The sequence below is a fragment of the Tympanuchus pallidicinctus genome, unplaced genomic scaffold (genome assembly GCF_026119805.1).
Source record: "Tympanuchus pallidicinctus isolate F22 unplaced genomic scaffold, pur_lepc_1.0 scaffold8, whole genome shotgun sequence".
In the NCBI taxonomy this organism is placed as follows: domain Eukaryota; kingdom Metazoa; phylum Chordata; class Aves; order Galliformes; family Phasianidae; genus Tympanuchus; species Tympanuchus pallidicinctus.
Genome location: NW_026294802.1, coordinates 36,995,950 through 37,008,729, shown reverse-complemented (window position 1 = coordinate 37,008,729; position 12,780 = coordinate 36,995,950). Strand labels below are relative to the sequence as shown.

The following is a 12,780-nucleotide window of genomic DNA, read 5'->3' as shown; positions in this document are numbered from 1 at the left end:
AAATGCTTTTAAGCTTTTCTCTTGGCTTCAGCCAGCTGGGTGTTCGTGGATGAGAATGTGAAGGAGAGGTCCTAGAGACAATCTGAGAGTAACTGACACTTTTGCACTGAGAACATACAGGCGCAGAGTTCTAGTGAGGTCTGCAAGACAGACATGATGCAAGGAAGCATGCAGGGCTGAGAAAGTTTATGAGGACTGTCTGGACGGACAAATCAAGAATTCAACTATAATGAAGTTAAAATATTTAAAGTTTGCAACTTCGTAATATTCAAGTTATTTACCTCTTATCCTACCATACAATCTATCACAACAGCATTTCAGATTAAGTCCTATATGTTTCTTCATGAAAGTTGGCTGAAGACTCATAGGAAGAACTCAATCATTTGTATGACAAGCACATCTTCACAAGAATCACAAGAATCACAAGGTTGGAAACGACCTATAAGATCATCCAGTCCAACCGTCTCCTCATCACCATTGCCACCACAAGCACTAAACCACATCACGCAGCACATCATCCAGACGCGTCTTGAACACTGCCAGGGACAGCGACTCCACCACCTCCCTGGGCAGCCATTCCAGTGCCTGACCACTCTCTGAGAGAAGAAGTTCTTCCTTATGTCCAACCTGAACCTCCTCTGATACAACTTGCGGCCATTGCCCCGTGTCCTGCTCGTTGCCTGGGAGAAGAGGCCAGATCCCTCTTCACCACAGCCTCCCTTCAGGAAGTTGTAGAGTGCAATAAGGTTTCCCCTGAGCCTCCTCTTCTCCAGACTGAACAATCCCAGCTCCCTCAGCCGCTCCTCATAAGACTTGTACTCCAGACCCCTCACCAGCTTTGTTGCCCTTCTCTGAACACGCTCCAGGACCTCAACATCTTTCCTGTAGTGAGGGGCCCAAAACTGAACACAATACTCGAGGTGCGGCCTCACCAGTGCTGAGTAGAGGGGGATGATCACCTCCCTGCTCCTGCTGGCCACACTATTTCTAATGCAGGCCAGTATGCTGTTGGCCCTCTTGGCCACCTGAGCACACTGTCGGCTCATGTTCAGCCGAGCATCAACCAACACCCCCAGGTCCTTCTCTTCTTCACACTCATCCAGCCACTCATCCCCAAGCCTGTAACGCTGCATGGGGTTGTTATGGCCAAAATGGAGGACCCGACACTTGGCCTTGTTGAACCTCATCCCATTCACCTCAGCCCAGCGGTTCAGCCTGTCTAAATCCCTCTGAAGGGCCTCCCTACCCTCAGGCAGATCAACACCACCTCCCAGCTTGGTATCATCTGCAAACTTGCTGAGGGTGCACTCAATGCCCTCATCTAGGTCATCAATAAAGATATTAAACAAGATCGGCCCCAGTACCGACCCCTGGGGGACACCACTTGAAATGGGTGGCCAGCTGGACTTCACTCCATTCACCATGACCTGCTGGGCACGGCCCTGTAGCCAGTTCCTTACCCAAAGAAGTGTGTATCTGTTCAGACCACGGGCAGCCAGTTTCCCCAGAAGAAGCCTGTGAGGGACTGTGTCAAAGGCTTTGCTGAAGTCTAGGAAGACTACATCAACAGCCCTTCCCTCATCTATCAGACTAGTCACCCAGTCATAGAAGGAGATGAGGTTGGTCAAGCACGACCTGCCTTTCACAAACCCGTGCTGGCTGGGTATCTTATGGCAGACCTCAGAGGACATGATTTATGGGTTTGGAGTCTTACAGAGAACTGGTGTTACCAAGCAAAGAGAAAACAAAAAAAAACAACTCCTGTCAACAGGGTGTTTCATGGGGCAGAGCAAATTATCTTAGCATCTGTGCTATACTCGGAATACTCAAAAACTTGTAACACCTCTACATCTTTATATGGTATTTGCACATCTATTATTTGTTCTAGTAATGAGAAACTTTCCAGGTAATACTGAGATAGTTTAAAAGGCTTCATCAGCTTGCAGACGTAGTAATCATCACTCACCGTAGCTCAGCAACTGCTTCACCACAGGTAACAGAATGCTTGAGCAGAGATTTCAGACAAGTTAAAAGCATTAGCAGGTAAACAAGTTATCACATTTAAGCTGTTCTGTGGTTCTCACACACATGCTTAGATAGTCTGAAGCAGCTTACCTCTCAGAGAGCTCTACTCAGTGTATTGAGTATCTGATACTTGCTAGCGTGCTCATGAGCCAAAGCCTTTATCAGAACTTGAGCAGGTAAGAATTGGCTTGGATTACTAGATTTGATTGCAGCTGTACCTTCACTAGTAGATAGTTAAGGAATTCTATCAAATGAAGACAAAGGCCATCTATTTTCTTCTTCATTTAAGCTATGAAAGTTTTCTGAATTTGGAGAAAACCAACCTGCATGTCTTTATTGGGTATTTATGAAGAATTCAACATATTCTTTGTCTTGTACTAGTGTGAGTTACATATTATGATAAGGTGTGAAGACACCCTATGTCTTTATATAAAACACACTGCACATTTTAACATAACTATTTGTAAAATTATGGAAGGATAGAGAGCAGTTCAGATATCACTATCAAGCAATACAATCCATTTTTTTAAATTAATACATTATTATCTATTTAAGAAGATATTTAATTTCACTCGTATATTCACCTGTCACCAGGTGTTCAGTATTCTTAATAAATATCCTGTGAAAGGCTAAAAAACACTATAGTTTTATTGCAATGGTTACATGAAAAGATTCTGCTATTCAAATACAGAAGCACATACAAGGTTATTTAACCAGTTGTGACTTAACAATTTCTAGTTCTCCATGTGATCTAAATCCTTATTTTCATTTCAAATTACATTTTTAATTAAACATCGTAACAAATATGCTCTTAAAACATTTTTAGATAATGCTCATTTAGGAGGTTCATTCTGGTAATCACATTACAATAAACTGTGTTGCACTCACAGAATTTAATAGTGAACCTACCCTCCAGGTGTAATTGCTAGTTGTTCTTTTCACAGTGATTAACTTGCATCAAGTCAAGATTCTCTAAAGAGCTCATAATACCTCCTGGCAGAAGCACTCCCTTCTCCCTAAAATCTATGGCATATGGCTTGGAATCCTGAACTGAATGCACAGATTCAATTCAAGAAACAGAGAGTTGAGAGTTGGTGGTACTCTGAATGGGAGGTAGCCTCTTGTTGGGAACAAACGAGGACACAAACGAGTATGCAAACATTTGGAATTGGCTGGGGTTTTAAAGAAGAATACTGAGAAGGATGCCATACTCTAAACCCAACAAGCAGACACAGGCAAGTGTGGGTGGGCTGGATGACCTACCTCTCACAAGCTAATGTCTGAGGAACTCTGGTGAATAAACCCACAAGTGATAAGACACAAGCTTGGGCAGTGACTGCTCTGTCACCTTGCTGGGGTTTTAACAGCAAACAGCCATCATCTCCCAGCTCACAAACACATGTGGCAGATGTTTGAAGAGGAAGGAGGTAAACTACTTACCCAGAGGCTGGTTTGGGTAGGATGGGTAGCATAACGATATGTGGAATGGAAGAGTATGTGGCTCATTAATTTATTTGGTTAAGAACTATTCTGTATAGCATTTATAATTAATAACATGGAAAATGATGATAGATTACACACACAGACACACTCATATTAATGAGCAGGTGATGACAGAGAATAATGAAGACCAGAAGTCTTTGGTCACTTCAGGAACGAATACCATTAAGGAATTACTCAGATGCAGTGTTGAAGAGATTCAACCTGATCTCTGTCACTGAAAGAAAAGGAGTGTATGATTACTGTAAATATTATGGAATATTTGAGAATGCTTGCAGAACTGTGTGAAACAGTGGAATGTGGATTGATGTAAATCTTATTATGAGAAACTCAGAGAGGGGCCAATGGCACAGAAAGGAAGGGATCAGGGAGGAACAAACATATGGAAACGCTGACAGTGGAAACAAAAAGGACAACTTCACTTAAACAGGCCACCAGCAGGTATGCTTCTTTGACCAAGCCTCGTATCTGATCACAATAGGTGACACTTCTTCATGGTTTTCTTAACTACTTCTTTGTATAACTCATCCTCTATCCTGGTGATAATGTTCCAAAGTCCACGTGCCAGAGACTGTGCAAGTGACTGCATGTCGCTGGTCCAGATATCTGCAGCTACAGAGATTATAGCGCATTTGTATTTTCCTAGTGAACTGAATTCTGTCTGCACGTGTAATTTGCTAGGAAAGTTGAAACTGGGACAGCCAGCAAGTAACCACTGAATATAAAGACACCTGTACCCAGGAAGACGGAATGTCTAAGACAGTGGCTGGGCAAGAGGCCCAAGGTTCGGGCAGCAGACATTGAGGCTGCTAGTATCTGAGGGACCCATGATGTGTGGTAACAGTGAGAGAAGTGTCAATGCATGTCTCCATTCTGCCAGCAAACACCAGGATGGATTAACTGCCCAGTAGGAAGGATAAGAAGGCCTCAGCATAGGTATCAGATAGGGTCAAAAACCACGGTAGTGTCCAACGGATCCACAGATGTCGGCAGGCTTCTGGATACGACAGTCAGGGTGCGCATTTTCACTAGTGAATTTCAACCCTGAAGTTGCCACCCAAATGGGACACAAAGGTGCCACACTCCTTAATTCTCCACATCTTAAGACTCAGCTTTCGGAAAGAGCACAGACATAGGTGATATTAACATTTCCCTCTCTGCCTGGCTCTCCCAGGGCAAAGCAATGAGACAGGGAGATAGAGAGGCAATTCCTTTTTTTGAAGATCCCTGTGTAGTGTGGAGCTACTGCTGAGAAACTCTTTTAATCATCTCTCCAGTAGGGCCACCATGATACATGCATAAGCTTTATCTAAGGTGCTCCGCAGCACCATACCCTTAACATAGCTTGGAGCAGTGAACATGGAGGAAAAGGTTATTACAATGCTATTATCAGAAATTAGCAATAACCTAGGGACACAACTTAAGAGAAACACTCATCCACATCCCTCCTCACCTTCCAGCTTCCAGGACAGAAGGGAAGCAGCAACAAGGAGGCCAAATCCCATCTTTAATTTAGCATATGGGAGCCAAGAAGTGCTTCACTTTCCCACTCCCATAAATATTTGAGTTCACTTGTAGCTACTAAGCTCAGAGTAGGCAAGTGAGCTACAGAGAAAACTGAAGAATGGTTGGATTTGAGATAATGAAGAGGGGAGTTATGCGAGAGATGGCCAGGCTTCGCACAGAAATGGGGAAGGATACTGGGATCTTCTGGAGAGTAAAATCCTGCAAGGCCAGCAGGGCTGATACAGTGAGGCCATAGGCAATGCAATCCAGGAAAGAGCATCAGAAAGAACAAATTTGGTTATGTATACAGCTGACGTAGGACAAATGGTGAATAAATAATTAGAGGCAGACTTATGTGGGAGGAGACAAGGGTGGAGAAATGGAGAGATAAAGACAGATAAGGGAGAAGAACAAGCATGGGAAAACAGAGAAGACTGGCATAAAAACAGCCACTTGCATGTAAGTACATTCCTGAGCCCTGCACATGATCACTGCAGTCTATCTACCTTCTTATTAAATTATATTCTTAACTTATGCATACTCTTACCCTGCCGCATAGACAAGAGTGCTGTAAGGTCTAAAGGTAGACCTGGAAAACACACTGTGGGCCACTGGGCCTGCAGGTCCAGATGCCAGCAACTGGAAAGCCCGAAATGCAAGAGGTTGAAATGGCAGCAGAGAAACCACAGCACGTAAAACTTGTAGGTCCAGATGCCAGAAACAAGAGAGGTTGGAGTGTACATGTGAAAGATTTGAACAGCAGCAACAGGAGGGGCCTGGGTGAACTTCCACAGCATCTCGTGTCTGTATGTGTAATCAAACTGGAACAGTGAGCAGAAGGTTGTATTTTAAAACAGTGTGTCTGAGCCAGTGGCTGCATAATTGGCCCAAAGTCCAGGGATGGTATTAAACAAATTTAGAGCACATGCTCAAATTTAAGAGGTATGTAGACATGGTGGGTCCCAAAAATCTAGAAAGGAATCATGTTTTCTCTAGCGAATGTCAGTCCTGATTGACCAGAAAGGAAGAACAAGACTGTGCTATCTGTATTGCTGCTTATGTGAGCACTATTGGTGTTTATGAGTGTATGATAAAGGCATTGCTCTGTAGCTGTCTGCATGGCTAATCAATTTTTTTTTCTGTTTTGGCATGCCTCTCTTGAATACATACTGTCTTGCCATTGGCTAAGACCTGAAGACAAGAACAGCAGCAGACACATCCATGAGCCAGAACACTGAAATATCTCAGGTCTGAAAATACATAGGACTGGGCTTCAGTAACCAAGAAAGAAAACTCCCTAGACCCAGTGGATTGAGCAGTTCTCATAACATTCTTCACAAAGGGAATTTATAATTGAGCTAAAGTAGGGATACTTACAGTACTAAGGAAAACAACAACAAAAAAAAGCAACAACTTTCTCTGAAGTATCCTCTAGGTAGTAACAAGAAAGAGAGGATTTTGCAAGTACGGTGAAACTTTAGTTTTCTGTAGCAAGTCAGACCCCCTTAAAAATGGGACACGAGAGAGATGCAGAAGGAATAGTGTGCTCTGGCACAGAATGCTCCAGGAGAACGGTATTGCACTGAAAAGAATCTGAGCACACTAAAACCTTACATATGAAATTGTAACTTACCGACTGCCTATGAAGCTACGGAAGACACACTTTCAGAAAAGAAAAATTCAGAATACTTAAAAATCCATTGACAGATGCTTTAAGAAATGCTGCTACGTAGCATAATTAATGTAGACTGAAAACTTGCACTGTGGACAGTGATATGTTTATTATAAGCCACTCAGTGACAGCTGCTGGAGGGAATTAACCAGAAAGCAACACAGCCCTGGATTAGCATATACAAGCCCAGGCTTTCCCATACACAGGAAATGGCAGGACAGGAAAAAATGTTGTATTTTATTTTCCTGCATTCTGTCTCCAAACAAGTGACACAACTTCTGAGGTGCACATCAAACACAACATGTGAACAGCTTTGCAGGAAGAACAGGAATGTTGCTCTGAAATAGGAAAATGATAAATATCAGGGTGATTTTTTGTTTTTTTTTGTTTTTTTTTGTTTTTGCCTACAAAGTGATTTATATGACAAGATCTGTTCAATGTAAGTGGCTGGGCCCTAAGTGAATGATTTTGAAAAGGAATTTCAGCTACTGGCTAGCTTTGTCTTTGTTCAAGGCAAGAAGAAAGACGGGCTCTGAGCCCAGCGCAAACATGTTGAAGTCAGTCATGGTTAGCATGACAGACAGCAGACATGCTGTCTGAATTCAGGCAGAATTTTATGTCTGCCAGCCAACGTGTTGGCAGCCCTCTCTTAAGGAGAAGAAGATAGGTTGGATGTACATGGATGTCTATAGTCTGGGACAGAAGTTAATGCAGCCTGACATCTACTATTTTGATTTTCAATGGTGACTTTTACACATATTATCACATCAAGACTCCAAAGGATCTACTACAATACATAAACCAATGCTGGGAATCAATCAAAACTATCAAAAGTTCACCAATTCTTTCAATGAATTTTTGAATATGCTAACAAGAAAACACCATAAGTAAGCTTTCTTCATACAAGCCCCAGTGTCTTTATGAAACTTACCTCATTGTCTTAGACACCCCAGAGTCCTATATGCAGTTTCACACAGAAGATGAGAACAGTTAAAATTTGTGACCTTTTAAATACTTAAACCAACACAGCTTTGCCTCTGGATGCAATTGCACAAGTGTAAAAATGCCCTAGAAGGATCTGGCTTTTCATGTAGGCAAAGCTCATGCCAACACAATGCTACAGAAAGAAATTAAGACAACTGCTTTAACTACCAGCACAAATAAAGTGATTTTACTTTTATGTACAGAAGCAAGGTACATACTACTGAAAAAACAAGGGCACTTAAGTTACTCACTAGTACCTAAGTTTGATGTGAGAAAGATAAACATGGCTCAAGTGCATTTAACCATAGGCTGGAAGCTGCACATCTGCACAAGACTTTTCCTTCCAGGGTGTCCTTCGTGGTACCAGTGACTTAGAAATCCTAGGTAGCTTGACAATAAAGGTTAAAAGACAATCTAAAGTAAAAAAAAAAAACACCTTCACCCACTTTCCTCGCTTAAGTGTGAGAACATTAAAAATGAATTTTTTTGTTGAGCTCAAACAGAATCATCCCAGTTCAGAATAATGATTTGATTGGAGAACAGTTTTTTTTTTTTTTGAAAAAGATATTATTAATCTTAGAGATGCCTTGTACAGCAGAGCAGTATCATATCACTGGATTTCTTTGTCCTTTTTCCCATCTGTTCCCTTCCACGTGGCTAGGGTATACAACACAAGCTCATTTTTCTGCTTCACAACACTCAGGTTTCCATTGCAATGATCAGCTCAGGCTTGGGACTTAGCCTGCGTTACCTATGGGCACTTTCTGCTCAGATGATTCTATAGAAGCACAGACACCTCAGTCTTCTTTATAGAACTGGAGAATCATAGAATGGCCTGGGTTGAAAAGGACCACAATGATCATCTAGTGTCAACCTCCCTTCTATGTGCAGGGTCACCAACCATTAGACCAGGCTGTCCAGAGCCACATCCAGCCTGGCCTCGAATGCCTCCTTGGGCAGCCAAAACCCTCCTTTAAAACCCCTTCCTGTGCAACCTACTGTAAAGAATATGCTTTAGCAGGGGGTTGAACTTGATGGTCCCTGCAGGTCCCTTCCAAACCCTACAATTCTGTGATTCTGTGGTTCTGATATGTAGGCCTCTCACCCCCAATGCAGACCTTGCCTTTGTGCTGCTGGCAGTGCCTACCCTGCCCCTGGCTGTCCCCCAGATGTTTCACTTGCGCTCCTCCCTGTGCACCATCTGCTTCTTTATAGAGAGCGTGGTGAGGTGCTGGAACAGGCTGCCCAGAGAGGTTGTGGATGCCCTGTCCCTGGAGGTGTTCACGGCCAGATGGGATGGGGCCCTGGGCACCTGGTCTAGTATTGAATGGGGAGGTTGGTGGCTCTGCCTGTGGCAGGGGGGTTGGAGATTCATCATCCCTGAGGTCCCTTCCAATCCTGGCCATTCTGTGGTTCCTTTTATCTCTGTACACGTGCCTCTAAAGATGCGGATTTATTTGGGAAACCATAAAGACCCCAGTCTATCAGCTGAATCCTCCTTGTCTCAGTGCCCTGTGCCAAACTCAAGGGTTCTGCAGTACCTTGCTCAGGTCAGAAGGACCAGAAAAATGACCTGAACCGTCTCCACCTCACCTCCTGCCCCCAGCCCACGGCGCTTCTCATACCTGGATATCACAGAAGTGACAATTAACAGCGATTGGCCCGACCCGGCACAGCTGTGCCTCTCACTTCGGACCACCCGGGGCGGCCCTGCCGTGACCCACGCCCTGCGAATGCTGGTGGGACACAGAGCACGGGCTCCCTGCGGGAAGCTGTGGTGTTACCCGCACGGGCCCCTTCACGCCGGGCTGTCCCCTGACGCCGCTCCTCGCCTCACCCTCCTTTAGGAAAGTTAAAGCCACGCGCGTCCCTCGGCTGTGGGCACGGCTCTTGCAGACAGACGCCCACCCCCAGCCCCGCACGCTCGGGGCCATCGGAAGGGCACCTCCCGCCACCCCAAACCTCGGCTCACCTCCTCGCGCGGCCGGGCCCCCTTCCCCGCGGGCCGCTGCCATGCCGTCGCGCCGCTCCTCCCCGCCTCCTTCCGCCCTCCCGTCCCGCCCGCCCCGTGACGCGATCCCCGCCCCGCCGGGAGCGCGGGGCCAGACGGGGTTCGTAGTCCCCGCCGGCCGCTGTCGACGAGGGGCGCGGCCGCGCCGAGGCACCGCGCTACGTTGCGCGGCGTGCAGCGGGACGAGCGTATAAGGGGCTCGAGGCGAGCGCGGCTCAGCCAGTCCGTCCGCCTGGCCGTCCGTCAGAACAATGCCTTCGCTGCCAGAGCCGGGCAGCCGCGGCTGAGGGGCGGCGGAGCAGCCGGGCGGGACGCGCTCCTCGAGCAGCGCCGCTCTGAGCGGAGGAACCGCCGCCAGCATGTGGATCCCCACGGAGCACGAGAAGTACGGCGTGGGTGAGTGAGTAAGTGAGGGAGAGACGGGCGGGGGGCCGCAGCCCTGCGCCCCACCTGCCCGCACAGCCGCCCGCCCGGTCGAGGAGCGGTCCGCGCTCTGCCGGGCATTGTTCGCGCTGCGCGGACGGACGAAGCGCCGCCGGCCGAGCCGCGTATTATTTCAACTTCGCCCGGGGCAGGGCTGCGGAGCCAGCGGGACCGCCCTGCGGAGCGCTCCGGGTATCGCTGCGACTGCTTTGTACGTTTCTTCTTGACGCGCCGTGCGAAAAGCGCTGATCGCGGTGCGCTCGTCCCGGACAATGGCCCCGCAGCCGAGCGCGGTGCGCGGAGCTCCGGAGGAGTTGGTCGCTCTCCCCGTGTGTGCGCTGTGTTTGGGTGCGGGGGGTGCGTGCGTGGAGGGGCGGGGGAGAGTGGAGGGCGAGGCGGGAGCTGCGCGGAGCTCTCTTTGTTTTTGTGTGTGTGTGTGTGTGCGTGTGTACGCGTGAGAGCTCTGCGAGCAGCCAGCGCGGCTCCGTCCCGCTTGGAGTTGATCCCAGATGTTGTCGTCCTCTAAATGCTAAATTATAGGCATTCAGTGGCGTTTATTTCCTCGACTCCTTCACCGGTCGGGTCACGGCTGGGCTGCGGCTGTCGATCAGCCCCACTGTGGGCAAGGGCTCCTGGGCAGCTCTGGGACGCCCTGGAGTGGCACGCGGGGCTGTGTGCTGCGCTCTCGGGCTGCCTGCTGCTTCCTTCCCATCTTATTTTCCTTATTTATTTATTTATTTATTTTCCCCAGAACTGCAGTATTTTTTATGATTGCGAGATGAAAAAGATGCTCAGTAGTCATTGTTAACCCTGACGGCAAGCGGCTAAACAGCCTTCCCTCTATCGGAATAACCACCTCCTGGACTGCCGAACAATGAGCTGATGCCCTCCCATACGTTTTTCATAGCGAGTCCTGTAGGCACCTGGACACGGGTCATTGTCCGGCAGCTCCGCGTGTAGGGATGCTCGTCTGGCTGCAGCCCTGCGCCTGCCGGAGCGGTGCCGCTGTGATTTCCCGAGAGGGGGGAGGGAAGGGAGGGCATGCATCCATTGGGTCAACGAGGAAATGTCATCGCGAAAAGAGTCCTGTGTAAATATAATATAGTCTTAGATGCTTGTTCTAATTTAAACGCATTCCATGGTTTTCTGTGATTTGCCTCCCAAGGGCTATTCAGGATGGTAACAAAAAGCCACTGTTCCATTCGGGCCGTCCACACCCCTGGGACGCGGGTGTATCGTGGTTCTTACAACCATTGCAAAGCAATGAAATGCTGATCTGAAGTCATCATTTCTTTGCAGGGACTGTGTTTTTTTGCTATATGCTCACCCACCTGCACAAAGAGTGCTATCTGCAAAATTTTCACACCCAGTTACAGTGTCAGCTATTGTACTGTGTGCTGGAGGAGGCTGAAAAGGAGTTGAATCTTTCACAATTCTTCTATAACCTTCAACTTCAATTTATGAAACCTCCTTGACACAAACTTGCATTGTGCAGCAGAAGTCTGCTTTTATGTATTCTTTTTAATGCCGTGCTATTTTTGTTTCCAAGCAATTTTTATTAATGATGCGTTTATCTGCCCTGTTAAAATGGGTGCATTAGGAAACCCTTAGAGGCACCCGATGAGTTGTACCAAACATATGTGTATCCTTTGTACCAGAGCTAAGGGCTTACATCAACATCAGTCCTCATCTGCGTTTTCAGTCTGAGTTGTGCAGCGTTTCTGCTGTGATGTGCCAAAATGGATGGGCACCCAGACAGCAGCCACCTGGCTGCGTAGAAGCACTGCTGGTAGCCAAGGGGCTGCGGGACGCTTGCACTGCCTGATGGATCCTCTCTCTGAGGAGCAGTAGATGCAAGAAAAGGAGCATCTTTTCTTTATTTTAAACTTTTGCTTTCAGGCCACCAATAATATGCAGTCTCTTTTTCTTGAGCAGACTACTTTACTTTGAGTTCATTTGCTTGAAGATAGGCATACTGCCATAGTCTGTAGTAGATGTTACTACATTTAGATGTAATCTGTTGTGGGGCAGTTTTATCATGTTCGTTTCTAAGGTTGTAGATCTTATCAGCTGTGTATTATCCTTCAGGATGCTAAAGGTGAAATGAGCATTGCAATGTAGGTGTTTCTGAGGAAGTTTCCTTTGTCTGGGTTTTGGTAACTTTTCTGAGCAGACGCTTAAACTTTGGTATCACACATTGATACTTCATTTGTGTTATGTGGTACCTTTGGCTGATGTGACAGTCTGGTGGCAGCATCACACAGAGCACCCACTGAGCCATTCTGTAGAGTGCATGGCATAAAGTATACTGCTGGAAGGGCAGGAGAAGGGAGATCTGTGGGTTTGTTTTGTGGCTACTAACAGTAGCTAAAACAGGTAGATGTTAAGTGGAGTTGGCTTGAGAAAATTGTGCTGTCGTGTATGAATGTGGAACATAACAGCACAACGTTGTTTAGAGCAATAACCAAACCCTTTGTTACATGAGTCCTTTAAGACTGTACGGGTGTGGATGCTCTGCAGACAGCAGACCAGTGAATGTAGCTTTCAAAGGTGATTAGTGCTTTCTGGTGCAAACACGAAACTTCTTGCTGCAGTAAAAATTAAAAAGCTACAGGAGCAAGTGATTGTCTTGTAAACATTGTCTGGAGTTGTGATAGCA

General features: G+C 46.6%; 2 protein-coding genes across 6 annotated transcripts in view; one reads left to right on the top strand and one right to left on the bottom strand.

The window, feature by feature from the left end:
- The window catches only part of ZNF277 (zinc finger protein 277), a 54,790-nt gene extending 45,057 nt beyond the window's left edge, over positions 1-9,733 (bottom strand). The window contains exon 1 of one of the 2 annotated variants that reach the window (XM_052667957.1): positions 9,660-9,733. In XM_052667957.1, coding sequence (XP_052523917.1) covers positions 9,660-9,702 — 43 coding nt within the window. In that variant the 5' untranslated portion in view covers positions 9,703-9,733. The remainder of the gene's footprint in view (positions 1-9,659) is intronic. The other variant, XM_052667958.1, reaches the window with a different exon arrangement.
- Positions 9,734-9,787: 54 nt separating this feature from the next.
- Positions 9,788-12,780, top strand: part of DOCK4 (dedicator of cytokinesis 4) — a 237,533-nt gene continuing 234,540 nt past the window's right edge. For 3 of the 4 annotated variants that reach the window (XM_052667946.1, XM_052667943.1, XM_052667942.1), the window contains exon 1: positions 9,789-10,094. In XM_052667946.1, coding sequence (XP_052523906.1) covers positions 10,058-10,094 — 37 coding nt within the window. In that variant the 5' untranslated portion in view covers positions 9,789-10,057. Of the gene's footprint in view, positions 10,095-12,780 lie in introns of all 4 variants that reach the window. The other variant, XM_052667945.1, reaches the window with a different exon arrangement.